A 27326-nucleotide genomic window follows, 5' to 3' on the forward strand; every position below is an offset into this window, starting at 1 on the left:
AACCCGCCCCCCCGCGGACCTACCTGAGCCGGGACGCCGGGCCAGGCACGGGCGTGGAGCTCGAGCGGCCGAGCGCGGACGCGAGCTCTAGCCTCGCACCTCCCGCCCCGCTCCGCTCGGCCGGTGGGCGGGGCCCGCTTGGGCAGCGGGAGAGGCGGGGCTTCGGGGCCGCCGCGGGGCCCCGCCCCCTCCGGGCTCCGCGCCCCCTCCCGGCTCCGCGCACCCGCCGCACACCTGCGGCCGCGGAGGCCGCCCCGCCGCCCCGGCCCACCCCCCGCTCCCGGGCGCGGCGGCCACACGGACGCGGAGCTGCGGTGGTCAGAACGGCCTTTAATCCCGCGCCCTACAGGGCGAACTCCCGGAGCGCCTCCTCGGCCGTGCGGCACTGGTTCAGCTGGATCTGCACCTCCACGGTCAAGGGCTGGGGCTGGTAGTCGCCGTCGTACACTGCAGCCGCAGGCTTGGTCTTTTCTGAGGAGATAAAAACGCGGGTCTGTGAGTCCGAGGGGCGTGCGGGCTGCTTCTCGGCCGTCCTGGACGGGCTCGTTCCGCGTCCCCGAAACGCAGAGCTGCGCTCCGAGCCAGGGGGAGCGCGGCTTCGTTGTCAGCGTAGTAAGGAACACACTTGTCACCCCTCATCAGATCGTTTAACCAGGCTCAGCTGTTGGAGCTGCGAGATGAACTAGCCACGTGTCTGGGAACACCGTTTTCTCTTGAAAGAACACCGACAAACCATGGTTATTCGGACGCGGATATTTGGTGGATGTTTGCTAAAAAGCAAACGAAGGAAGCCTGGCATTGCGGGGAAAACAACAGAAAGCATTTTGATACATTTATGACATTTGAGCTTTCGAGTAGAAATTAGAATTTTGGAACATCGCATCTGCCACCGTGAACTTAACCGTTTCCCAACACTCCAAGACTTTTCCAATCATATGCGTGCTGATGAAGAGTATGATTTTTGGATAATGTATAATGAAACGTGTCAACGGTTGGAAGATCTGCATAACTCTGTGGACCAGTATTTCACAAATAACCAATGTCTGACGTCACAGATTGTGCAGGGGCAAGATAGCCCTTCAAAATGCAATGTGAAAAAAAAAAGCAATGTAGACTAATGGATTTTAAGATAACTATATGCAAAAACGATAGATTCAGTATTCACACCGTAACAGGCTTTAAAAAACTAGTTGTCAAATTTTGACATAATATCTAAGATATCAGTTATTTGAAAGCCTATGAAAATAGCCCCTTTTCCAGTTTCGTGCCCATGTGAGACTGGATTTTCTTCATACACTACAATCACAGCAACACATCACAAGAGATTAGGGGCTGCAGGAGCAGCTATTCAAATGCAACTATCCTCAATTAAGCCAGACAATAAAGAAATTTGCAAAAGAGTAAAAGAAAATTAAGACCATCTTAACCCCGTAGCTTGATTATAAATCATGCCCATTGTCCATATTTGTATGGGCCCTGAAGTCTGGCAGTGTACATCCTTTGTTCTTTTTCTTTAAAAAAATTTTTTTTTCAATGTTTATTTTTGAGAGACAGAGCACAAGCGGGCAAGAGCAGAGTGAGGGAGACACAGAATCCAAAGCAGGCTCCTGGCTCCCAGCTGTCAGCACAGAGCCCTATGCAGGGCTGGAACCTACAGACTGTGAGATCACCACCTGAGCCCGGAGTCTAACGTTAACCAACTGAGCCACCCAGGTGTCCCTCTTTGTTCTTTTTCAAAGCTGTTTTAGCTATTCTACATCCTTTGAATTTCCATATTAATTTTAGAATCAGCTTGCTGATTTCTACCAAAAAAAAAAAAATCCCCCCAGAATTACGATTGCTATCAGGTTGAATCATAGATCAATCTGAGGAAAACCAACATCTTAACAATCCTGAATCTCCCTATCCATGTACATATTTATCCACTTAAGTCTTTGATTTCTCTCAGCAACATTTTGTAGTTTTCAGTGTATAGAACTTCCACATCCTTAGTCAGATTTATCCCTATTTCATATTTTTCAATGGCATTGTAAATGGTATTTTTAAATTTCAGTATCTAATTGTTTATTGCTAGTATATGGAAATACAATTAATTTTTGAATACTGATCCTGTATCATGCAACCCTGTTAAACTCGCTCAATAGTTTTAGAAGCTTTTCTAATTATAGGTATGCAGTGCTATAGATTTCTCTATAAATACTGTTTTACTTATATTCTATTAATTTTGATATTTTATCTTTTCATTTTCATTCTGTTCAAAGTATTTTCTAATTTCCTTTTTGATTTCTTCTTTGACTGATAGGTTATTTAGAAGTGCGTTATTTAGGGGCGCCTGGATGGCTCAGTTGGTTGAGCGTCTGATTTCTGTGCTGACAGCTCAGAGCTTGGAGACTACTTCAAATTCTGTGTCTGTCTTTCCCCCTCTCTCTTTCTCTGCCCCTCCCCCACTCGCACTCTGTCTCTCAAAAAAATAAACATTTAAAAAAGATTTTTAAAAAGTGTGTAATTTAGTTTCAAACAATTGAGAGATCTTACATACTTCTTTTACTGATTTCTAATTTAATTCCCCTGTAGTCATAGAGGATAGGATACTTTGTATGTCTTGAATTGTTTTAAACTTATTGAGACTTTATTAATAGCCCAGATTATGGAATATCTCAGTTCTGTGTGCACTTACAGAAGGTGTATTCTCATGTTGTTCGGTGGGGTACTCTACAGATGTCAGTTACGTCAAGTTGATTGGCAGTGTGATTCAGGTCTCCTACATCCTTAATGATTTTCTATTTGTTCTATCAATTACTTAGGGAGGTGTATTGAAATCTCTGAATATAATTTTGGATTTGTCTATTGCTCCTTGTAGTTCTATCAGTTTTTGTTTCATATATTTTCAAGCTCAATTATTAGCTGCATACTTAGGATTGTTACATCCTCCTGACTCCTTTATTATTACAAAATAACCCTCTTTACCCCTGGTAATAGTCTTTCTCTGAAGTCCATTATGTCTGATATTAATAGTTGCTCCTGTTTTTTTATTAGTGTTAGCAAGAATATCTTTCTCCATCCTTTTAATATTTTTGTATCTTTATATTTAAAGTGGGTTTCAGGTAGGTAGCGTATGGTTGCATCTTTTTTATCCAATTTGATCATCTCTGCCTTTTAATTGGGTGTTTAGACCATTTACATTTAATGCGATTGTTGATATAATTACATTTAAGTCTACCATCTTATTTGTTTTCTATTAACTCACATGTCCTCTGTTTCTTTTTGTTTCATTCTTTAAGAATAACTATCTTTATGATCCCTCTTTTTACTCCTTTGTTGGCTTCAAGTGATATTATACCACTTCACATAGAAATAGGAACCTTACAATGATACACTTCCATTTCTTTCCTTACTCCCACTTCTAGCCTTTTTGCTATTATTGTACATTCTATTGGTTTTATATATATATATATATTTCCATTAAACAATTAACTATAATTTAAACATACTTAAATAATAAGAAAGGAGTCTATATTTACTTACAATTACCATTTTCAATGCTCTCGATTTCTTTGTACAGATCCAGATCCATCTAGTATTTTCTTCTCCTTAAAGAACTACTTTTAACTTTTCTTGTAGTACATGTATGCTGGTGATGCATTCTTTCAGCATTTGTCTAGAAAAGTGTTCACTTCGCCTTTGTTTTTGGAAGATAGTTTTGTTGGGTAAAAAATTTTAAGTTGATGTTTTTCTTTGAGACTTCCTCCACTGTCTTCTATTTGACATTTTCCTGATGACAAATCTGATGTCATCTTTATCTTTGTTCTTCTGTACATAATGTGTCTTTATCACCTACTTTTAGCAGTTTTATTATTATCTAGCTTGGTTTTGTTTTCTTCATGCTTCTTGTGTTTAGAGTTCACTTAACTTTTTGGATTGGTATATTGATATTTTCCATCTAATTTGGAGGAAGTGTTTCAGCAGTTATTTCTTTAGTCTTTCTGCCCTCCTCACTCTCCTTTGGGGACTCCAACTACATGGACATCAGTTCCTCTGAATTTGTCTGAAAATTCACTGATGCTCTATTCATTTTTTTCCAACCATTTTTCTGAGTTCAATTGTGGATAGTTTCTACTGCTTCCAGTTTACTAATCTTTTTTTTTTTTTCTGAATTGTCTAATATGCCACTAATCCCACTGAATGTATTTTTAATGTAACATGGTAGTGTTCATCTCTAAAAGTTTAGTTTATCTTCCATATTGCTACATACCACCACCAATCTTTCCTTTAGCTTCTTAGATATATGGAATATAATTATAACTTCTTTAATGTCCTTGTCTACTAATTCTAACATATGTCATTTCTGAGTCAATTATGAACAATAAATTCTCATTATATATTAAATTTTCTTGCTCTTTCTTTTAATGCCTGGTAGTTTTTCTATTGGATGGAAGACATAAATTTTACCTTGGGTACTATTTTTGTGTTCCTTTCAATATCTTTGAGTTTTGCTTTAGTACATGTTTAAATTTGATCGTTCAAGTCTTGCTGTCCCTTCCTGCTCAAAATTTGTAGTGTTCCCCAGGGCACTGTGCTCAATCCTCTTCTCTGTCAACATAAGCGCACGTACTTTCATGACTTTAAATACCACCTATAAGCTGATTCATTCATTCATTCAATGTCAATGGCCTACTATGCTGGAGGCTGGGGACTGTCTGACTTTAAAGAATGCAGGCATAGCCCCCACTCTCTTGTAGTTTCAGTGTAGTGGACAAGATAAAAGGGAAACCAGGACACAGATTCATATCTCTATAGTTAGCATGGCGCTGAGTACCAAGGATGAAAACAGGATACCCTGAAGAAAACAAGGAAGCCCACACTAATCCAGGGATCAACTCCCCTAAAGAAGGCAACTGAGGCTGAGATCTGGCAAAACAAGTAGCTGAGTACAAAGAGTGGCAAGTGCAAATGGAGTACTCTAGGCAGAACTCTTGGGGGTGGGGGGGAAGTGCTTATAGAACACGGACATTCGGATTTTGTGATGAGCCAGCAGGAAGTCATGGAAGAATTTCCAGCAGTAGAGTGACACAACCAGATCTGCAAACAAAATCGTCCCGCTGCTGTGGGGGTGCCGACAGACCGGCCACAGAGTGGGAGGAAGGAGGTGCAGCAAGGTGGCAATTGTGATTGTCTAGCGTGGTGGCAAAGGACATGGAGAGCACCCCGGGTGACAATGGGCAGGTGAGGGAGAGGCTTCTTAGGTGCTCCACACACTTCAGCTTCACGGGCCCTGGGCCCGAGTCTCTCCTGTCCACCCCCGGCCCCACGGTAACTCTCACACCTGTCTTCTCCACACCATCTCTGCTGCCCATTTCCAAGTCAGGAAATGACTTAGCACTTCTTGCCTTTTACAGGGTTTGGTTTTGTTTTGTTTTTAGGTGAATTTTTTTTCATTGAGATAAAATTCTCCTAATATTCAACATTTTAACTATTTTTAAATGTACGCTTCTTCTGTCGCTTTTAGTCTATTCACAGGGTTGTAGAATCATCACCATTATCTAATTCCAGAACATCTCATCCCCCCAATTGGAAACCCAGTACCCATTAGCGGTCACTCCCCACCCCCAACCCCCAACCCCCACAACCACTGATCTATTTTCTGTCTCTATGGATTCACCTGTTCTGGGCGTTTCACACAAGTGGAATTATACAGTACATGGCCTTTGGCATCTGGCTTCTTTCACTCTGCATCCCGTTTTCAAGGTTCCTCCACGTTGTGCACAGGTGGCGCTTCATTCTTTTTTGCTGGGTGATCCGATGCACGGATACCCGTGTCCTCTTCAGGCACTCCTCCGCGGATGGACACTGGGCTGTTTCCGCTTTTTAGCTGTTGGGACTAGTGCTGCTCTGACCTCATCTTACACCTCCTTGCACCTCGCAGTAGCCTCCCAGCTGGTCCCCTGCCTCCTAGCGCTCCTTCCAAGCCAGCCGGTTCTTTCTAAAACTCAAATCTAAAGCTTACCTATTTCAGACACTTCAGTGACTGCCCCTTGCTCATAGAGCAAGCCCAGGGTCCTCGTTGGGCAAAGAGGGCCGGACGACTGCTGAGCCAGAAGGACTCTGGGCCAGTCCCAACTTCAGTCCCCTATCCCACCTCATCCTGGCTCCTACCCCAGATTGCCTCTCCTGCCCTTCACATAACCCACAGCAGGCTGCTCTTTTCTCAGAGATGCAAGAAAGATGTAGGGTTTGGTCCTCAGAGCGGGCATGGCCTTCCCACTGGCCAGAAGATACAGTTCTCCATTCTTCCATTTCTTTGGTCCCAAATCAGGCTGATCCTTCCCCAGGTCCTGCTACAGTCTGAATGTTTGTGTCTCTGCAAAATTCACGTTGAAATTCTAACCCCCAAAGTGACGGCATTAGGAGACGGGGCCTTGGGAGCTCCTGAGGGTAGAGCCTCAGGAATGGGATTAGCGTCCTTACAAAGGAAGCTCCAGGGAGCTCGCTCACCCTTTCTACCATGTGAAGACATGGCAAGAAGGTGCTGGCTAAGACCCAGGAAGAGGGCCCTCACCTAACGATGCTGGCACCTGGGTCTTAGAGTTTGCAGTCTCCATGACTGCAGGAAAGAAATGTGTGCTGTCTATAAGCCTCCTGGGCTGTGGTGTTCTGTTATAGCAACCTGAATAGACTGAGGTCCTCAATAAACACTCCCTGCTCTCAGTTGCCACCGTTAATTCTTACCTTTTTTAGCTCTCTTGTTCTTGTTCTTTGAATCCTGAGAGGAAGAACCACAACAAGAGATGCTTACTGGACTTGGTGGGCACCGGGGAAGGGGTGCTGTCCTATAGGAAGGCAGGGCAGCTCTAACCTGGCTCCCCACACCTGAGAAGGCTGCCCGAGGAGCCAGTAACCCAGAGGGCTGGGAGCTGGGCACCGCCGCATGGCCTAGGGAGAGGCCTTCCTCCTCCCCAGGCGTCCCAGGGCCCTGCCAGCACGGGGGCTTCTGGAGGAGGTCGGGAGGCTCAGAGATGCCCCCCCCCATAACCCTTCCCTGCCCAGCACTGGTTTCATGGGGAGGGGTGTGACAGAGGCCCTACTGTACCCTGAGGGACGTCAGCCTGTCAGTTTCCAAAGTGCGGATCACCCCAAAGTTGCACACTTCGGACACAAGTGGCTCCCCCGCCAGCAGGGGCTCCAGGACCACCAAGCCACTGCCCAGCACCCGCAGGATGGGCGGGTCCTGGCGGAGCTCCTTAGGAAGCTCTTTCTTCTTGGATCCCTTCTGTTCCTGTGGAGAGAGGTCAGGAGAGTGGACGGGGCCCAGCAGGGACAGTGCCCAGAGTGCCCACGGCCACCACCACCACCACCTCGGGGCACCTGGCAGCCCAGCCAGTACCTTTGCCACCTCTTTCTCCCTTTTCCCTGCCATGTCCTTCCCGTCTTTTCCCTTCTTGTCTTTCTCCTTCTTCCCTTTCTTGTCCTTCTCCCCTTTTCCTTTCTTGGCAGGCAACGGGACGTCAACAGGAGGCAGCACCGCAGGCCAAGAGAGAATCTAGGGGACGGCGAGGCGGCCACGAGTGAACACAGGCCAGCCTGGGGCTGGCTGGGATCTTGACGACAAGGGAGCGGGGCCCCACGACAGAAGACCGGGAGACAGGAAAAGGGGGATCCCGGCCACCCACCTTCTCCTCCACGATGGTCACGGTGGTTCCCGCCAGCAGGAAAGCCTTGAGTGGCACCAGGTCCTTGAGTGTGTGCTGCATCTCGTAGCTGCAGGGGATGACATCAGTCCAGGGCTTGCGGACAGTGCTGAAGAGAACGGTCCTTGGGGAGGGGGATGAAGACAGGGGTCCCATCACCCGGGAGGCTGTGGCCGGGGACCAGGACCAGGCCTTTGAGAAGATGTGCACACACGTGCACAGCGGGAGATGAGGCCAGACACAAAGGATTACTGCCCGATGCATTTAGATCAAGGTCAAAGAGAGGCAAACTAGTTAATGGTGTTAGTTGAGTTGACCGTGACCCTTGGGGAGGAGGCAGGGGCCTAAGGAGTCTTCCAAGGTCCTGGTATGTTGTTACTTGTCAAGGGCAGTGGCTACCTGGGTGTCCTCATCATTTGGCTGTAAAGTGGATATTTCTCTATGTGTGTGTTACACCTCAATCGTTTTTTTTTAATGGTAGAACAGATCTGTATGTCCACAGCCACATGGAAAATCAGCAAATTTCAAATTGATATACAGAAGTCTATTTTTTTAAAACAAAAAAGATATGAGTATATATGTTTATATATATGACTGTATAAGAAAAAAATAGGGAACTACGTGCACAAAACTATTAAGAATAACTCATTCTGGGGGCACCTGGGTGGCTCAGTGGGTTGAGTGTCCAACTTTTGATTTTGGCTCAGGTCATGATCCCAGGGTCGTGGGATCGAGCCCCACATTGGGCTCCATGTTGAGTGTGGAGCCCGCCTAAGAGTCTCTTTCTCTCTCTGTCTCCCTCTGTCCCTCTCCTGCTCTCTCTGTCTCTCAAATAATAATAAAGAGTAATTCACTCCGGGGCCTGGCTGGCTCAGTCAGTAAGGCCTGTGACTCTTGATCTTTTGGGTTCCTGAGTTCAAGCCCCATGATGGGCATAGAGCCTACTTAAAAAAAGAAAAAAAAAAAAGAGTAATTCATTCTATAGGATAGGTTAGATGGATGCAGAAGAAGAAACTTATTTTCTCATGTACATATTTTTCTAATTTACATATTTTTAAAGCAGAATTATTTGCGGCTCTTTTTTATGTTTTAAAAACTCAACACCACCAAGAACCACAAAGTCGTCGGCTGTGGTTGACTGAGGAGCCTGGCACGGGGGGTGGCTGGTTGTCCCCCACCTTCTCTCTGGCAGCGGGGATGGCCGCTTGCCTGGTTCTGTCACCTGAGGGAACACAGCACAAGTGGATGGGCCACTGCAGCTTTTCCATATTCTCCACAAACCTTATCATTTACCCTCAGTTGAATTTTGTAAAAAATAAACCCAGGGGCGTCTGGGTGGCTCATTCGGTTAAGCGTCTCACTCTTGATCTCAGCTCAGGTCTTAGTTCAAGCCCATGTTGGCATAATAATAATAGTAATTATTATTATTATTATTATTATTAAATAAACCCAAATCAGGCTCAATGTTTTGAAATTAGTTACAAAAATCAGTTAATAGAGCTTCAATACCTAATGAGAAGTGACCCTAAAAATTCTTCATCGAAAGGTTCTTCATCAGATAAGACAACACCTGCGGGGGCTGTGAGGCCAGAGGGGCCTTAGGAGGGTAAGGAAGAGCCTGCCGCTCAGGCTGCAAGATCCACACCAGGGGTCGGACGCCAGGATACGTTCCACGTATCAAGAAGTTAAACTGAAAAGATTCTCAACTCTGAGGGCTAAAACGGAAAGTGCTGTCCTCTCGGGTGACTAAGAAATGCCCGCGTGCGCGACACCTGGCGGCGGGACTCCTGGCGGCGGAAAGGCGATGCAGCCCTGTCGGGCGGAGGGAAGGAAGCGCGGGGGGTGGGGCTCGGAGTGCCGGACACCGACGCGGCCGCACCCGCACAGCCGGGAGCGCAGCCTCCGGCCCGTCCCGCGCGGCCCGGGGGCGGCGGGCAGGGTGGGGGGGGTGCCCTGCTGTTGGACGAGGAAGGGGCTCCCGCAGGGCAGGGTCTCCGTCCTTACCCTGGGGAGGGGCAGAGCCGGGGGTCTCTTCGCGGCCGCAGCTTGGCCAGCTCTTCCGCGGAGTCGGCCACCCCGGGCAAGGGCGCCGACCCGCCCGACACGAGCGAATCCTCGCGCTCTTCCGACTGGGCGGACAGCCCGGACTCCGCAGAGTCCTCGTGCTCTTCGAAGACCTCTTCGGGAACGTCCTCCGGAATGTCCTCCGACAGCTGTTCGGCGCTGGGCGAGGGCATGACGATCTGCGGGAGAGACCACACCCCCCGCCCGGCCGCGGTGTTCAGGGTTCTCAGGGCGCGCAGCGCGCGTGTGCGTGAACGGGTGTCCGCATGAACAGGTGTCCGCGCCACGGTGAACTTGCGGAGCCAGCGAACACACAGACTGGGGCAGGAAGGTTTTTTTAATGCCCCTTCTCAGAGAACTGCCTTAGGGGTAAGAAGAGTAACAATTTCTGCAGAAGCTGGGGTGTCCTCCGTTGCTCCTGGCCGAATGACACCCTGAGGTCTGCTTCCGAAGGGAAGGGTGATGCAGTTGGGGAGAAGTATGCCCGGGGAGCAACCAACCTGGTTGTAAACGCTGTTTCCTTGTGAGGCCGTTGGCTCATATTCAAGGGCAAAGGAAGGAGGTGAAAGAAAGGAGGAGGTTCGAGAAAGGGGCTGAACGAGCCTCTTCCCTTCTCGGAGGGGGGTGTGAATCAGAAAGCTCCCTGTGAAGGGGTTTCCTGGGCCCCAAGAAGCTGAGAAGCTGTTCGGCCTGCGCAGGACACCCTGCGGACCCCAGTGCAGCCCAGCCCTCCCTCCCCCCCCCCCACCCCCCCACCCCCAGTTCCGGGGGGGAAGGGGGGCAAGAGCCCCCGGATCACACACCTCCGCCAGGACACCACCATATTCACTTTCTTCTCCTTCTTCCTCTTCTACAAAATCGTAGGTCACATAATAGCTGTAAGTGATAAAAGGGCCTTGGGGCCCTGGTTCCGGGTCTAAGACAGAGGTGTCCTGAACCCCCTTGACATTTCCAATGGTCACCACGAGCTGTGCCTGACGTGCCAAGAGGTCTGCAAGGGAGAATGGGTAGGAGTGAGGGGGACGGCCGGGGAGCCGGATTCTTGCCTTCTCTCCACTCAGTGGGGAGCCTCAGAGTTTGCAGACTTGGGTTCAAATCCCAGTTCGGCCAAGTTCCAACAGCGGTTTGGGGGTAAGTCCCTTTTTGCTAAGACACCCCCCTTAAGCCTTGTTTTCTGGGTCTGTATAATGGGAACGGTAGTACTGCTTTACAGGATGGTTACAGATGAAGAGTACATGTTATCTTAGCACGAGCCTGGCTCACAGTAGGAGCCTGGCTCACAGTAGGCGTAGCTATTATCACCATCTTGACCTTGAGCAACCTCTGATGCAGCTTGTGGCATGGGCCACAAGGGGGTGATCTCAAACCGCCACAAAAGTAAAGAAGTTGATTTAAAGAATGTTTCCTGTTTGCCTCCTTACTGCTTCTGTCCCCAAATCCCAATCACAGGAATCAAAAGTCTGGGACAGAACTCGGACCGAGAAGGTGAGCTACGCCTGATTAGGGTGTGGGTCAACTGGGGAGCTGCAGGGACAGGCCACTAGTTCGATGGTGGCAGCAGAGGCTCGAGGTGTCAGATGCCGGCCCCTCCCCACTGGGCACATCAGCTCCCTCACCCCCACTGCGGCCGAGCCCCCGGAACTGATGCTTCTCGCTGGGAGACACGGTGATGTCGTCCAGCACGCAGAGCTGGGACAGGCTGTCGATGGTGAAGCCTCGGTAGTAGGGCAGCAGGGCCAGCGGGTTCCCCTGAAGCACCAGCAGCCTCAGGCGGCAGAGGGTGCCGAGGCTGGCCATCATGCCCTGCAGGTCCGTCAGGTCGTTGAAGCTCAGGTCCAGAGAGACGAGGTTGGGCCTAGAAGGGAAGCAGGACCATCCGGGGGTCCAGAGGCAGGGTGAGCGAAGGGATGGGGACGTGTGCCCGGCCTGCCCTGCTCAACACCCGCCGGCACCCCCGCATCCAGAACAGACAGAAGGCCTGTGCTGAGGGCAGGTTAGGAATTTCCGCCCACCCTCGACTCCCAAGTCAGGCGCCCTTGACTCAAGTTAGCCACCCTGTTGGGAAGCGCTTCTTGGTTCTACTGCCCGCCCCCCCCCCCCCCCACGACACTGCCATCCTCGCTGCGACACAGAGATGGCCCTCGTCACATCCTGCCTCCACTGACTTCCATTTACACCGGTCTTTTCTTCTTGGTCCCTCCCACAGATCCTGACACAGTGTTGTGCCACTAGAAGGTTCTCAACAAAGACGGACAGACTGGCAAGGAAGACGCATGGAAGCCTCATGGGGAGGGGCGGTGAGTAGGGGTAAGAGAAGGAGGTGGATATGGGGATCTGGGATGAGGGTGCCTGAAACTTGAGGGGGTTAGAAGCCAGAGGATGCCCTCCAAAGCCCGGCTGGCTCATGGTCACAGGAGGCCACGTGATTCCTTTCTCGGGGCACACGAGTGACGAACATGCCAGTGAGGACGAAGGAGGCACCCTGCATGCCAGTCTGGAGAAGAGGGCCGCACAGGGGGCAGGGGTGGTTCCCCGATGCGCACACTAGAAAGCAAACTGGTTTCAGCTCTGAGAGCAGCCGCGAGAGAAGCGCGAGGGGCGCCTCATCAGCACTTTGCTGTACCCCGGGCCTCCAGCTGGCCGAGCTCAGCCACATCCCCCCCCCTTCTGCTCTCCTTTGGCAGCCTGTCCCGCCCGTGATGTTGGCTAGCCAGTCAACGGGAAATACCCGAGAACATTTCATGGGGACCAGTACACGGACCGTATCCCGTGTCAGCCTTCTTCAAGAAGACTGAGAACACATCAGCAAAATCGGTCCACGAAAAGGGGGCCCTCCGTTTAATTTCAAAGGTTTCACATACCTGTTTTTATGAAAGCCACACTTGGCATTAAGCAGGTTACCTATGTTTAGAATAAGTATGTTTTCCAAATTAAAAAAAATCAGGACACCCGGTACCCTGTCCACGGTCTGAAATCAGCCATCACAGAAGTCTAACATGTACGCCTCCCTCCCGGCAGCCGCCGTCACTGGAAGAAAGAGGTGCAGAAGCACACGCGGCCAAGACTGTGTAGAGAGAGCTTGGCAAGAGTGGGAGAGAGAGGAGGAAGAAGGAAACTATGGCCAGAGTCGGGCACGTTCCAAGAGCACGTACAGTTGGGCCACCTGAGATCGTTCTCCAGGTTACCTAGAAAAGCAGGGAAGTGATGCTGGCCTACGTCCTCTGCCCCTTCCGGGCTGTGAACCTAAGCCCATGGCTGCCCAGGACGCTGAAACCCTGGGAATCCTCACAGCACACCCCGAAAGCTTCCTCTGACGGCCTTTCACAGGTCGCCTCGGGTCCCCGCAGAGTCCTCAGACCCAGGGTCTTGTCTCCCACCGCTCACTCCCCAAGGAGACAAGTCACGGCAGGAGTGGTCTGTAGGGCAGCTGGGGGCGATTTTGCACGGCACGCACTGGGTACTATCTACAAACACTTTGGTGGTTACAACTGGGGCAGGGGTGCTACTGGCATCTAGGGGGTGGAGGCCAGGGGTGCCGCTCAACTTCCTGTGTGCGCAAGACAGCCCCACCACCGACAGGTTCCCACTCCAGTGCTGGCAGTGCCCAAGTCAAGAAACCCTGCTCTAAAAGCATCATAGCAAAAGGTTTGCTTTTGCTTCCTGCTATTTGTAATCCTTCCCTGGGCTTCGGTGGAAATGTTTGCTTATTTAGTTAGAGAAATAAATCCTAGGACTGGAGCTGGCAGCCAACCAGCAGTTATTATAGAAAAGAGCAAAGTTAAAAAAGAAAATAAAAGAGCAAAGCTAAAAAGGGAAGGGAAGGAAAGGGAAGGGAAGGGAAGACAAGAAAAAAAAAAGAAAGAAAGAAAGAAAAGAGAGCAAAGCAGAGTCCATCAAGGTACCAGGGTGCAATCATCCAAACCTAACACTAAGCCCTTCTCTCTCTCTCTTTCTCTCTCTCTCTCTCTGTCTGGGACTCTGGAGTTACCAGTGGTTGGAGGTGACATAGAGACTTTCCAGGGGGCCCAGAAGCTTGTTGTGACCCAACCCCAAGTGCTGGAGTCGCGGGGGCGGGGCAGCGCACAGACACTCCATGCTTCGGATCTCGTTGCCATAGAGCTCCAGCACCTGAGAGAGGCAGAAAGAATGGTGCCTGTGAGCCCCAGTCCCTCCATCCTTCCTTCCCTTCTCCCTCCCTCCCGCTGTCCCTCCTCCTCCCTCCCTCCTCCCTGAGAAACGGGGAGGACCGAGAAGCATTAAAGCCAGGCCACCCGGTGTCCATCCGGACTCACTTTAAAATAGGGGAAAAAAGGGGCACCTGGTGGCTGGGTCCGTTGAGCGTCCGACTTCAGCTCAGGTCATGATCTCACGGTTTCTGAGTTCCAGCCCCGCGTGGGGCTCTGTGCTGACCGCTCAGAGCCTGGAGCCTGCTTTGGATTCTGTGTCTCCCTCTCTCTCTGCCCCTCCCCCTCTTGTGCGGTCTCTCTCAAAAATAAATGAACATTGGGGCGCCTGGGTGGCGCAGTCGGTTAAGCGTCCGACTTCAGCCAGGTCACGATCTCGCGGTCCATGAGTTCGAGCCCCGCGTCGGGCTCTGGGCTGATGGCTCGGAGCCTGGAGCCTGTTTCCAATTCTGTGTCTCCCTCTCTCTCTGCCCCTCCCCCGTTCATGCTCTGTCTCTCTCTGTCCCAAAAATAAATAAAAAACATTGAAAAAAAAAAATTTAAAAAATAAATGAACATTAATTTTTGTTTAATATGGAATAATATTTCTATAGCAGGTGTTGGAAACTTCCTTTTCCTTTTGTGAAGAAAACTTTAAAATTTGGCACGGGACGGGGGGTAACACAGCATTTTGGCAATTGCTCAACCCACAGCAACCTGTCACTGGGAAAGCTAAAGGGCCCCTGGCTGGAGTAAGGGATGGACTTGAGGAGAACGGAGCATTCTTGCACTTCTGCTCCAAGGTCTCACCTGGGTTCTTCTGAAGCCTGGCACTGAGCCATATTTCTGAGTCCCTTTTGCCACTACATCTACTAATTTCCACATTTAATTTAAAATGGAGAGCACTTGGGGGAACCTGGGTGGCTCAGTCAGCTAAGCATCCAACTCGGTTTCAGCTCAGGCCATGATCTCACAGTTTGTGAGTTCAAGCCCCGCATCGGGCTCTGCACTGACAGCACAGAGCCCACTTGGGATCCTGTTTCCCTCTCTCTCTGCCCCTCCCCTGCTCATTCTCTATCTCAAAATAAATAAAAAGAAAAACTTAAGCCTGGAATAGCTTTTATTTATTTATTTATTTATTTATTTAGAGAGCATGACCTGTGCATGACCTCGGGAGGGGCAGAGAGAGAGGGAGAGACAATCTCGAGCAGGCTCCACGCTTAGCGCACAGCCTGATGGGGGGCTTGATCTCATGACCGTGAGATCATGACCTGAGACAAAATCAAGAGTTGGACGTTTAACTGACTGAGCCATTCTGGTGCTCCTGGTTTCTTTTTAAATGATTATTTTTATGGTGGCAAAATATACATAATTTGTCATGTTACCTATTTTTCTTTTTTCTTTATTTTTTTATTTTAGAGACTGTGCACATGAGCAGGGGAGGGGGTGGGGGGAGGGATAGAGAGAGAGGGAGAGAGAGAGAGAGAGAGGGAGAGAATCTTCAGCAGGCTCCAAGTTCAGCATGGAGCCCAACACGGGGCTAGATCCCTCAACCCTGGGATCATGACCTGAGCTGAGATCAAGAGTCAGGAGGCTCAAACGACTGAGCCACCCAGGCGCCCCCATTTTACCTACTTTTAAGTGTACAATTCAGTGGCATTAAGTTGACTCACATTGTAGTGCAGCTGTCACCGCTACCTACTTCTGAAATTTTTCATCACCCCAGACAGACTGTACCCCATTAAGCAACAACTCCACATCGCCCTCACCCCTGCCCCAGTAACCTCTAATCTACTCCCTGTCTCCGTGGAATTGCCTCTTCTAGATATTTCACGCAAGCGGAATCAGCTAACATGTGACCTCTCGTGTCGGGACTCTTGTACTCAGCGTCACGTGTTCAAGGTTCGTCCATGTCCCAGCACGAATCGTTCCTGTTTATGACTGAAGAATATCCCACCACGTGGAGGGACCACATTTTGTTTGCCCTTTCTCGGCTGCTGGACATCTGGGTTGTCTCCACCTTTCAGCTGTCGTGAGGAGTGCTGCCGTGAACACGGACCAGCAAGAATCTCAGTCCCTGCCTTCACTTCTCTGGGGCGTATACCCAGACACGGAACGGCAGGGTCCTATGGAGATTCTACTTTTTCGGAACCTGGCCTCCCTCTCCAAAGCCTGGGGCCGGTCCTTGGCATCCAGCCACACTGGCCAAACCTTCTGTGGGGAGGGCAGGGGCAGGGCCTCTGGGCAGAGCCAACTCGAAGACCCTAAATGGAGTCTGAGCTCTTTTACCTTGAGAGTTGGGGGCAGGTTGACAGCCTCGATCTCCTGGATTTGATTAGCACTCAGTACCAACTCTTCAAGATTTAGAAATTTCAGGAGGTCTTTATCCACCAAGCTCACCTGGAAGGGAAGGAAAGGAAGTTGAGCGCTCTTGCGGGTGAGGCAGGTTTGGAGCAGAAACAGGGTCCACGGGAGGCCACCGACAGGAGGCCACTTGCCTCCTGAGGGAGTCACCTCGAACACACCAACCCCTTTCGTCTCCCCTACCGACTCTCTTACAGCCTCTCCTGCACATTCCACCAGGATCCCAGGGCTCCGCCTCCGCAGTGACCTCTCAGCCCCCGCCTCACTCCCCCGAGGCGCTGTACAGCTACCAGCCCAGTGTCCCGTGTCCCCAGTTGGGACTGTGTGCTCCCAAGGGCAGGGATCCCATGTTCTGTGCTGTCTACCCCTGAGGCCTTAAGGAATCACGAGTTTACACACCGCAGGATCAGACCGGAAGTTCAGAGGCCTATCTGTGAACCTTCAGTTCTCTGTGGCCTCAAACACATCAGGGCCCTTCCTGGCGACTGTGCCAGTGTGCCCAGGATCGAGGCGTTCCCGGGACACTTTCAGCGCTGATGCCCGAAAGTCCCAGGAAAACTGACAGGAGTTGTTCCCGCCCCTCCCACCTGGTACTGTGTAGATCCACAGTTTCTCTGGGAAAGGGGAAGCCAATGTAGGGAGGCTGAGTTTGCAGATTGGGGCTCTGTTATCGGTAGAGGCAAAGAAGGCTTCTCAGTAACAGAAATTAATACAGTACCATGCCAACCCTCCCCAACCCCGGGCCCCCACAGTTTAAATTAAGTAAAACCGACACAGACACTTCAAAGGTCTCTCCGAGGACCCAGGAGCCCCAAGTCAGAAGTCGGCTGTAGAAAACACACCTGGATTCCCCGGGGGGGGGGGGGGGGGGGGGGAAGGAAGAAGACACGGAACAAAGGAGCAGCTGGCCCTGGCAGGTGGAGGCGCTGGTGAAGTTAATTAGGCCCGAGCTACCTCCGCATCCTTCCTTCTACTCACCACCTAGGTCTCACCACTAAGCTCTTTAAGGGGCATGGCCTCCTTGACATCAACTTCTGGCACTCACCTGCTTGTCCACCACTCGTAGGGACCTGAAGTAGGAGTAGAAGAAGGTGTCCTTGAGCATCAGGGGATTCTGGATGGCCAGTTCTCTCAGAAAACGGTCCTCTGCACTGGAGCCCTCCAGCAGAGCCCAGGGGGAGTGGGGGCTGCGGACCAGGCCCAACAGGGCCTCCACCGTCTCCTCCCCGGGGCTCACGGCCTCCTCGTCTCTGGGGATCAGCTCCCTCCATGTTCGCCAAGTTCGAGGAAGAAAACGTGACTTATTCTGCAGCGGTGGAGGTGGAGAAGTTCGCTACTCGTGACTCAGCCCTCTCAAGGATTCGAGACTCCCCCAAAAGAGTAGATGGTAAGATAGGACCGTCAGGGATCAAGAGTTTAGAAGTTTAAGCAGTGAGTAATCAATACCTCCGACTGATCATCAGCCATGGATAGAACTACAAAGAACTGCATTCCTGCCTTTAGGAATTTACTCGAGCTGGGAACCCTGAAGAAGCAGGTGAAAGCAACCTAACAGTTAAGAAGGATTTATGTACTAAAAGCTAGAGGCGCAAAAGGCAATCTGGGGGATGTATTAACCAAGGAATGGCTTTCGAGGAAGAAGTACCGTGGCTGAAAAGGTGAATTCAGAATTTAGAGGCCACAGCGGACGGGGAAAGGTCGGGTCCCAGAGCTGACTTTCTCCCAGCCCTTCCCCCAGGAGAACTCCTGGAGACATCGGTGAAACCCAACAGCGCCTTGCACAGTAGACACTCAACAGTGTTTGTTGAGGAGACAAACAAATCCATTAGTTCCTTGATCGGTGCCTTGGTTTTCTCCTCTCTGAAAATGGGCACACAGACCTCCCCTTAGCCCCTACCAGTGTGGCGGGCCTCAGCTTCCCAGCAAGCAGGAGGGGAACATTCCAGACCCTCAAGATATTCCAGGGCACATCCTGGGGGCTGCAGGTTCCCAATGGCCTGCTCCTCATCCCCACCAGGAGCACTAGCTGATGGGGGTGGGGTGCGGGCAGACGCACCCGCTCCGGCCCGCAAGAGCCACGACTTGCACCCCAGGGAGAAGCTTTAGAAGGGAAGTGTTTCCGGCCTCAGAGACAAGGAGCCAGGAGAGGAGGGAGGGAGCCGCTTCTCCCCCAGACCCACCGGCCTCTGGAGGCAGCAGAACCGGGCCTGCTCAGGACCACGCCTTCTGCGCCCTGGGGCACCTGAGGGTTGAGAAGCTCTGGGCCCAGGCAAAAACTTTCCACCTCAAAGGGAGCCTGGTGTTTCTAACGGAGAAGCCCTACCCCCCCCCCCCCCCTCCGGTCAGCCCGCCGGGTTCAGGTCTAGGCGGGGTCCCGCCCTCCTCTGCGGGTCAGGCCCGCGGGGCGGGGGGGAGCTCTCCCGTCGGCCCCTGCGGCGTCCCAGCCCCCACCCCAGCTCAGGACGCTCCCTAAACGCCCAGATCCAAACCTCCCCTCAGGCTTCTCCGGATCCGCCAAAGCCTGTGCCGGCGGCCCGGGCCCCTCGGCGCCGCAGATCCCCGCGTCCCTCCCCCGGCCGCCCCCGCCGGCGCCCGCACCCAGCTGCCGGTGCCGCACGGGAAGTCGCGAAGACACAACTGCCTCAGGTGCTCCCGGACCGCGGCGCTCACGGTCCCGCCGGGCGTCTCCATGCCCGCGCGGCCGCCTCGCCTGGCCGGTTGCTAGGCAACCGCCGGGACACGCGTGCGCGCCCACCGGGGCCGGGCGCGCGATCCTCCCGGCGGGGGCGCGCGGCACGCAGGCGCTCCAGGTGAACCCAAGACCAGCCGGGGTCTGCGGACTCTTCCCTGCCGGCCGGGAAACCGAGACCCTGACTCAGGCGGGGACGACCTGGGTTTTTGATTCTGACCCTTTTGCGCCCGCAGCTGCGAAATGGGACAATAGTACACTTCCCACCACCACCAGGGGCCATAACTGCTGTAGCTCCTAGCAGGCGCTTCCCACCTGAGAAAAGTGCTGATTATCGTTCCCATGTGACAGATCTAGGAAAGAGAAACGAGCCCAAGGTCAAACAGTCTCAAGATAAACCAGTGGATTCCAGTGTGGATCGCTTTAACCCCTGAGTCCGGGGTTTTAAATCACTGTCTACATATATAACCGTTTTAGCACCAAGACCCCGTTATAGACGGAAGCAAGCTTGCACATCATCTCTCCATCCTAAGTATCCAGCATCTAGCCTACTGCTACCCAAACAGTAAGGGCTCCCGGGCACACGTTTGAGAAACAAATGGGATGATTTGGTTCCTATAATTTGGAAGTGCAACATCTTTACTGAGCTATAATTTACGAACCCCCAAATCCACCTGTTTAAAGTGTGCAACTTTGCGTGATTTTTAGTATAGTCCCAATGCAACGATATTCATAGTGCAACTATCACTGTTATCTAATTTTCAACTTTTTTCTCACCCCAAAAGGAAACCCCGTACCCACTAGGCAGTCAATCCCCATTCCCCCTTCGGTCCATCCCCTAGCAACCACTAATAGGCTTCTGTCTCTATGGATTTGCTTCTCCTAAATATTTCATATTAAATGGAATCATACAATATTTGCCATTTTGTGTCTGGCTTCTTTGGCTCAGCATCATGTTTTCAAGGTTCACCCATGTTGTAGCAGGTGTCCGTGCCTTATTCCTTTCTATGGCTGAATAATATTGCATTGCATGAATGGACTACATTTTGCGTATCCATTCACCCACTGAGGGACATTTGTTTTCACTTTTTAGCTCTTATGAAAAATTCTGAAACGTTCCTGTACATGTTTTTATGGCAACATATGTTTTCATTCCTCTTGGGTGGATACCTAGGAATGAAATTGCTGAATCATATGGTCACTGTATGTTTAACAGTTTGAGGAAACTGTTTTACACAGAAGCTCTGCTAGGTCACCTCCCCATCAGCAATATATGAAGATTCCGGTTTTTTAATATCTTCACTAACACCTATTATTTTACTGCTTTGTTTTGTTTTTATAATAGACATCTTAGTTGATGTGATGTATCTCGTTGTGGTTTTTATTTGCATGTCCCTAATGCCTGGCTAATGATACGGAGCATCTTTTCATGTGCTTTTTGGCCATTTGTGTATCTTCTTTGGGGAAATGTCTTTCAAATTCTTTAGTCATTTAAAACGATTTTTTGTCTTTTTATTGTTGATTTTTAAAAGTTTTTTTTTAATATATTCTGGATATTAGCCCCTTGTTTTACATACAATTTCCAAATATTTTCTCCCATTCCATGGTTGTCTTTTCAATTTCTTGATAGTGTCCTTTGATCCACAAAAGTCTTTCATTTCAGTGAAGTGTCATTTATCTATTTTTTCTTATGTTGCTTGTGCTTTTGGCGTAATTTTAAAGAAACTATTGCCTAATCCTAATAAAATTGAGTTTGAGTGTTCTTTATATATTTTGTCAGATTTGTGGTTTGCAAATCTATTTCTCCCAGTCTAGACTTGTCTTTTCTAAACAGTGTCTTTAGAAGACCAAACATTTTTAATTTTGACGAAGTCCAATTTATTGATGGGATCCTTCCGAAAACACCCACTGTGGTAGACATCTTTCATCCTTTTTGACTGTGTGTCAAACACCTTTATCAGAACACCTTTACTATTATTATTATTAGAGAGAGAGAGAGTATGTACAAGTGGGGGAGGGGTGAAGGGGAGAGAGAGAGAGAGAGAGAATCTTAATTCACACTCAGTGTGGAGCCTGGCTTGGGGCTAGATCTCACCATGATGAGATCATGACCTGACCCGAAATCAAGAGTCAGATGCTCAACCAACTGAGCCACCCAGGCACCCACACCTTTACTTTTATTAGAAAAATTCTCCAAAACTGGGCTATAAGACAAAATAAGAGCCACATGTCTTTTTAAAGAATAAGATAAATATCCATGAGTGATATAAGCAAATCAGAAAGATGAATTGGGGATGACTCCTGGGATTTAAAAAAAAAAATTTTTTTTTTATTTGACGTTTATTTATTTTTGAGACACAGAGAGACAGAGCATGAATGGGGGCGGGTCAGAGAGAGAGAGACACAGAATCTGAAACAGGCTCCAGGCTCCGAGCTGTCAGCACAGAGCCCGATGCGGGGCTCGAACTCACGGACTGTGAGATCATGACCTGAGCCAAAGTCGGTCGCCCAACCGACTGAGCCACCCAGGCGCCCCGACTCCTGGGATTTTAATGAGGCAACTAGGTGGTTGATCTGCAGTGAGGGAAAAGAAGTCTCTAGAGGAGTAATCAAGAGTCCCGTCTCAAATGAGTTAAGTTCAAGATGCCCATTGACATCTATCCCATGTCAAGTCAGCAGCTGGATAGGAGTCGAGAGCACAGGGACGAGATCAGCTCTGGGTGGCCCATAGAGCCCAATGCACAACAGAAGAAACAGTTGGGAACCCTCGTCCGCCCCAAGTCCCCCTCCAGCCCCTGCTGTCTCTTTCCTCCTCTGATCCAGTCTTCTGGACAGACTGGTCGGAGGGCCCTTTTACCTCACTTCCCAAACTGCCACAGTATGGCTCCTGCCCTAACAACTTATTCAAACTCCCCAAGCAAAGTTCCCAGTGACCTTATGTTGCCACACCTAGTGAATCCCTTCAGTCTTTATCTTATTTGACCTCTCCATGGCTTATGATGGTGCTAATTGTATCCTCCTCCTTGAAAACCACTTTTCATCTTGGTCCATGGCGTGTTTTCCTAGCACATTTCTCTCCCTCCCAAGAGTGTCTTCTCAGTGTTGTAGACTGAGTGTCATCTCCCTCTCCCTCTTCTGTTAATAGACGTGGACCCCTGGACTCCACACTTACCTTACATGTCTCTTGTTGGTCATCTCTTGTAGGCTTACAGTTTTCTCAATTACAACGTACAGATGGCACCCAAAGATGGCCCAATATACAGACATGGCACCCATGACTCCAGTTCCTTCCTTCAAGCTCCAAATCCGAATGTCCAAAGGCTCACTGTCCATCTTTACCTGAGAGTTCCACGACACTTCCAACTCACCGTGTCAAAACTGAATTCTTCACTCACCTGAGCCCTGTGATCCCCTCTGCTTGCAGCACCACAATCTGTCCAGTTACCCAAACCACCAACCCAGAAGCAGTTCTCAACTCCTCCTTCTCCACTATCCCCATGTCCACTCAACCACCATCTCCTGAGAACTTTGCCTCCTACAAATTTCTCCACTCTATCCACACCCATTCGTCTCCACAATTACTATTACCTTGACTCACATGCTTGGTTTTGGACATATCGAGGGCAGGACATTCCACCGGAGATGCCCATTAGGCAACCGAACATTTAGTTCTGGAGTTTGAAAGAGAGAGACATTAAGGTTTGAGGAACATGGATCGACGATGGGGCCCTCGGAGACATGCCCATTAAGAGATCAAGAAGGAAGATGATTTGGCCTAAGAAGGCATGGTCAGAGGGCTGCAAGGTATCAGGATCATATTATTATAGAGTAAAGAGGAAAAAGAGGTTTTCAAGAAAGAGGAAGTGGTTGGCATTACAGCGTGTCATGGAGGGGTCAAGTAAAATGAAGGCTGAGAGGAAGCCAGTAAGGTTGGCAACAAGAGGCCGCTGAAGACTACATTGGTCCTCAGTTGCTGCCATAACAAATGCCATAAAGCCAGCAATATAAATCTATGAAGTTACTTCCTACAGTTTCTGTAGGTCAGAGGTCCAGCATGGAGAAACTGGATTCTCTGCTCAGGGTGTTACCAGGCCAAAGTCAGAGTAGCAGCTGGGGCTGTGGTTCTCAACTGGGGCCCAGGGTCCTCCTCCAAACTCGCTGATTGTCGGCCAAATTCGTTTTCTCCTCATGCTTTCCACCTAGCGCCCTCCCTCTTCAAGCCAGCCAATAGTGGTTGAGTCTTTCTCATGCTTTGAGTCTCTCTGCCTCCTTTATTTTTAAGGGTTCGTGGAACTACATTGGGCCCACCTGGTAACCAACCTTTCTTCAGGTCAGCGGATTAGTAACCATTAGTAATTAATTCCATCTGCAAAGTCCCTGTAATGTAATATAATTATGGGAGTAAATACCAGAGGGTGAAAGTCACATGGGCAAAATTCTGCCTACCATGGACTTTGCTAGAGGATTTTGAAGAAATTGTTAGGGTAAAAACCATACTGTGGCGTTTGGGGAAGTGAGGTAAATGTGCACGTAGACCATTCTGTTAAGAAACTTGGATAAGAGGAAAGAGACAACAGGGACTGGAGGGGAACTAGGGATTAAGGGTGGAGGAAGGGGGTTTCTGACTCTTTTCTGTTGTGCATGTTGGATTCTGTGGATGGCTCTGGTCTGGCTTCCTTCCTGTGCTCTTGACTCCTATCCAGTTGCTGACTTGACATCGAATGCCCAGTGGGCATCTTGAACTTAACTCATTCCCGATGAGACTCTTGATTTCTCCTCTCCAGGCTCCTTTTCCCTCAGTGCAGAGCAACTACTCAGTTACTTCACCAAAATCCCAGGATTCATCCCTGATTCCTCTCTCGGATTTACCTCCACGTAAGGCCATCAGTCGGTTCTGTGGACTCCATTTCTGTCCTCTCTACCCTGGTCCGAGCCACCATTACCTCTATCTAGACAGCCACGTAGCCTCCTAACTGGCCCCTCTATTTCATCTTGGGTTTACAAAATCCATTCTCTACTCAGGGGCCTCTCTCATTCTTCCTTCTTAACCGACTGAGCCACCCAGGTGCTCTATTCTTCCTTCTTAAAGTACACCAGAGCCTATACTCGCCTCCCTACTCGCCTCCCTGGACAGCCGTCCAGCAGTCCCTTGTCACACTTGGGATAAAATCCAAGTTCTTTATCATGGCCTCAGAAGGCCCTCTGTGTCCTGGCCTCTGTCCACCTCTCTACCCTACTACCCTCCCCTTCTTTTGCTTCACTCCAGCTCCCATGACCCATTTCCCATTCTTGGCCACACCAAGCTCACTTTTGCCTGAGGATTTTTACACTAGTGTCCTCTACACGTGGAACACCCTTTCCCCAGATCTTCCCACAGGGACACCTCCTCAGAGAAACTGTTCCTCGTCACTTAGAGTATCTCACCTACCACTCTCTCCTTCTCCCATCACCTTGTTTTATTTTTATAGTTCTCATTACCTTACACTTTCTTGTATGATAATGTGTCTACTGTCTGCCCGTTGCCCATCAGAACACCAGCTATCAGGGCAGGGACCTTGTTTAACTTCTTTGCCACCATTCCTAAGACCCTAGAAGAGTCTATTATTCAAAATATGAATAAGCACCTTCGACAAATAACTCTGGAGCACAGACTCTGGTTCTAGGCCTTGTCGTTGCAAATACACAGTTGAGAATCCAATGATGTTCAAGGCCAAGCAGAACGGAGATGAGGCCTTTGACTCACCATATTCACTGTGGTTATCGGGGCCATCCCCGCACACTGGCATGGGCATACTTCAGAAATTTCCAAAGGTAATACATTTTGAGAAACCTCATGCCAGCCTGACGCCTACGCATACTCACTGTGACCCTCCCCAGAAATTCCCTGTGGGGCACTGACCCTCAGCTCCTGTAAATCATCTGTTCCTGGGGAGTTAGGCCTGTCAAATCTGGGCTTCAAAATTTCTTCTAGTCAAATCGACAAGCTTTTTCCCAGAAGAAATGGCAAAGATGTGTGTGCTTTCCTGTGTGTGTCTGTACTGAGTCAGGCATCTGCCCACCTTGAGGGTAACCTCAGCATTTCCTTCCAGTCCCGCTTTCACCCAGCCTCGTGGGGCAGAATATTGAAAGTGTTTTCTGGAGAAAAGCTGAGCAATGATTTTGCCATGGGCGGGACGTTGATCGCTCTTTTCCCTCACAACTGGCCCTTTATATATCTCCCAGAGGCCATGGCGAGCACATCTAGCTCTAGAAGCTGTTGCCGGAGCAGGCCCTGTGTGCTCTCTCGCCATGCTCTCCCATGCAGGTACTACTGTGCCCTGATGCCTGTTTCATGAGCGTGGTCTTGTCCCGTTGGATAGAGAAGACTCTGGAGGGGCTTGGCCAGTGGTTGCTCAACAACGGCTTCGGTGGTTGCAACTGGGGTGGGCAGGGGGCGTCTGGCCACGTGGCCCACAGCATCATTTTTTTTCTCCAGGACCCGCCAGGTTTGCCCTGTTTCTGCTCTGCTGCATGGAAACCTTGCTGCCCTCCCATATGGCACCCACCCATCGACTACAACCAAGTGACGTCCGAAAAATAATCTTGGAATTACGGCCCATGTCTAAGGGACTTTTGCAAGACTACGTAAGTGCCCTTACAGATTTCTTCTCCAGGCCATTTCTTTAAAATGCCTTCCGTTTGCCCCTAGAAGAGGCCTACTATTTTTAGCCCCCAAGCTAGGGCTGCGGATACACCAGGAAGAGATGGGAACAACTAGACAGGATACAATGGAATTTTCATGAGGGTTGGAGGCAGAGATTAGCCCAGACAGTCTGAAGTTCAATGACTTCTCACATACTATAGGATCTGCTTTAGTAGGTCTGTTCATTCTTAACATATCTAGTTCGCGGTAATGTTACATGGATTTTCCTGCCTGTAGCACAACCCTAGGGACGGGCCATCTTGCCTGACCATTTAGTTGCCTGCAAAGGTCAACCTCAGCTGTAAATGATGTCTCAGTGAATTCAGGATATCAAAATCCTCTTGGGGAACAGAGAGTCTCTCTTACCGCGGAGAAGGGCAGTGAACAAATTGGGGGTCTGTTTGCATGCTACTTTATTGTTTAATTAGGACCCAGTCTGCTTCTGCCAGAGGCTCTGCTGACTCCGACCCCATTGGGAGGAAAGTATGAGGTTGAATAAATGTAAATACTCTTCCATTTTCCCAGAGTTGTCTTCAAGATAGAACCTCTTGGGCAGCTTTGATTAAACGAACAAATAAAACCCAAAACCTGGAAACAACTCACAAAATTGGCCTAGCCCTTCCCTTCCACCCCCTGACATTTAAACCTTAGCCTTGGCTTTAACGGGCACAGAAACAGAGGTTGTTACAGCCAAGGTGACTCTGCAGTTCAGGCTGGTGAGATGCCGTTAGCATTTCAGTTGAACCCCAAATCTCTTAGTCCTTGGGAAGAGGGACAGGAGAGGGTGTGGTCTGGAGTCAGAGGGTGTGGTCAGTATGTTTGGAAAAACTCTCCCTGGCATCTTGGAGGCCTTTCCAGACGTGCACACATCCCCCTGATGAGCTGGGGATACACTGGCTTTAATACAGAGTCACAAAGAGCAAGAAGCAGGATGGAAACCCAGATGCTTTCCTATTCCCCCTCTCTGAGCCCCAGAGCAGCTAAGAGAAGATTCCTGGGGAGGTGTGTGGAGGCCTTGGTCGCATGGAGCAGGGGAGGCAGTATGGAGCAGTGGTTATCGGTAGAGGCCTCAGAATTGCCGCCCACATGGGTTAGAATCCCGGGTCCGCCCCTTGATCTTGGGCCAGCTCTGCGAACCAACTGACCTTTAGTTTCTTCTGGGAAAGGCAATAGTGGTGACCACAGCCTCACACGGTGGTGGCACCGATTACATGGGATGGCAAGGGGGACGTGCCCACCCAGCCCATCACAGAGGGAGCGTTCGGACGTACGCACTTTGACTTCTAGCCGTTACTGCGGATGTAATGTTCACCCATGTCTCCTCCCCGTCCCACAGCTGAAGAAGGAGATGGGGTTGCCAGAATCTAACCATTCCTCGCTACCGTGTCTCAGCTCTGACTCCCAACTGCCACACATCAATGGCTCCGCCATCCTGCCTTATTTCAGGGCGATCCGACCATTGTCAGATAAGAATACTATCGATAAAATCATAGAACAGCTGGACAAACTCAAATTTCAACGTGAACCAGAAGCAGAGGTTTCTATGCCTGCAGACAACTTTGAACGTAAAAACTTCATCTTGGCCGTTTTACAACAGTTCTCAGCGTGCCTGGAGCATGTGCTTCAATCATTGAATTCTGGACCCCAGTAGGCCATTCAAGGCCATCTGGCTGAACCTA

The 27326-nt window shown here is 49.9% G+C and overlaps 2 protein-coding genes across 4 annotated transcripts in view; one reads left to right on the forward strand and one right to left on the reverse strand.

The window, feature by feature from the left end:
* Window positions 1-310: 310 nt before the first annotated feature.
* LRRC43 (leucine rich repeat containing 43) overlaps window positions 311-27326 on the reverse strand; it is a 34806-nt gene continuing 7790 nt past the window's right edge. Inside the window, exons 1-12 of one of the 3 annotated variants that reach the window (XM_019467563.2) lie at window positions 18875-18991; window positions 17322-17582; window positions 16202-16312; window positions 13738-13877; window positions 11366-11604; window positions 10553-10740; window positions 9690-9928; window positions 7668-7755; window positions 7382-7537; window positions 7088-7273; window positions 6727-6760; window positions 311-471 (exon numbers count right to left, since the gene is read on the reverse strand). In XM_019467563.2, the coding sequence (XP_019323108.2) occupies window positions 344-471; window positions 6727-6760; window positions 7088-7273; window positions 7382-7537; window positions 7668-7755; window positions 9690-9928; window positions 10553-10740; window positions 11366-11604; window positions 13738-13877; window positions 16202-16312; window positions 17322-17582; window positions 18875-18967 (1863 nt within the window). In that variant the 5' untranslated portion in view covers window positions 18968-18991 and the 3' untranslated portion in view covers window positions 311-343. Of the gene's footprint in view, window positions 472-6726; window positions 6761-7087; window positions 7274-7381; window positions 7538-7667; window positions 7810-9689; window positions 9929-10552; window positions 10741-11365; window positions 11605-13737; window positions 13878-16201; window positions 16313-17321; window positions 17583-18874; window positions 18992-27326 lie in introns of those variants that run through there. The other 2 variants (XM_019467562.2, XM_019467564.2) reach the window with 2 other exon arrangements.
* IL31 (interleukin 31) lies at window positions 25254-27298 on the forward strand. Its single transcript, XM_019467567.2, has 3 exons — window positions 25254-25269; window positions 25441-25589; window positions 26984-27298. Exons 1-3 carry the CDS (start codon window positions 25254-25256, stop codon window positions 27296-27298), a joined length of 480 nt encoding a protein of 159 aa, XP_019323112.1.

The sequence above is a fragment of the Panthera pardus genome, unplaced genomic scaffold (genome assembly GCF_024362965.1).
Source record: "Panthera pardus isolate Hobbes unplaced genomic scaffold, ASM2436296v1 HiC_scaffold_15, whole genome shotgun sequence".
Taxonomy (NCBI): Eukaryota; Metazoa; Chordata; class Mammalia; order Carnivora; family Felidae; genus Panthera; species Panthera pardus.

What these genes read in the sequence shown, in the direction of transcription:
- IL31 (XM_019467567.2), top strand. An exon ending in AGGGACTTTTGCAAGACTAC is followed by an intron (nt 25,590 to 26,983) that starts GTAAGTGCCCTT and finishes CCCGTCCCACAG; the next exon opens with CTGAAGAAGGAGATGGGGTT.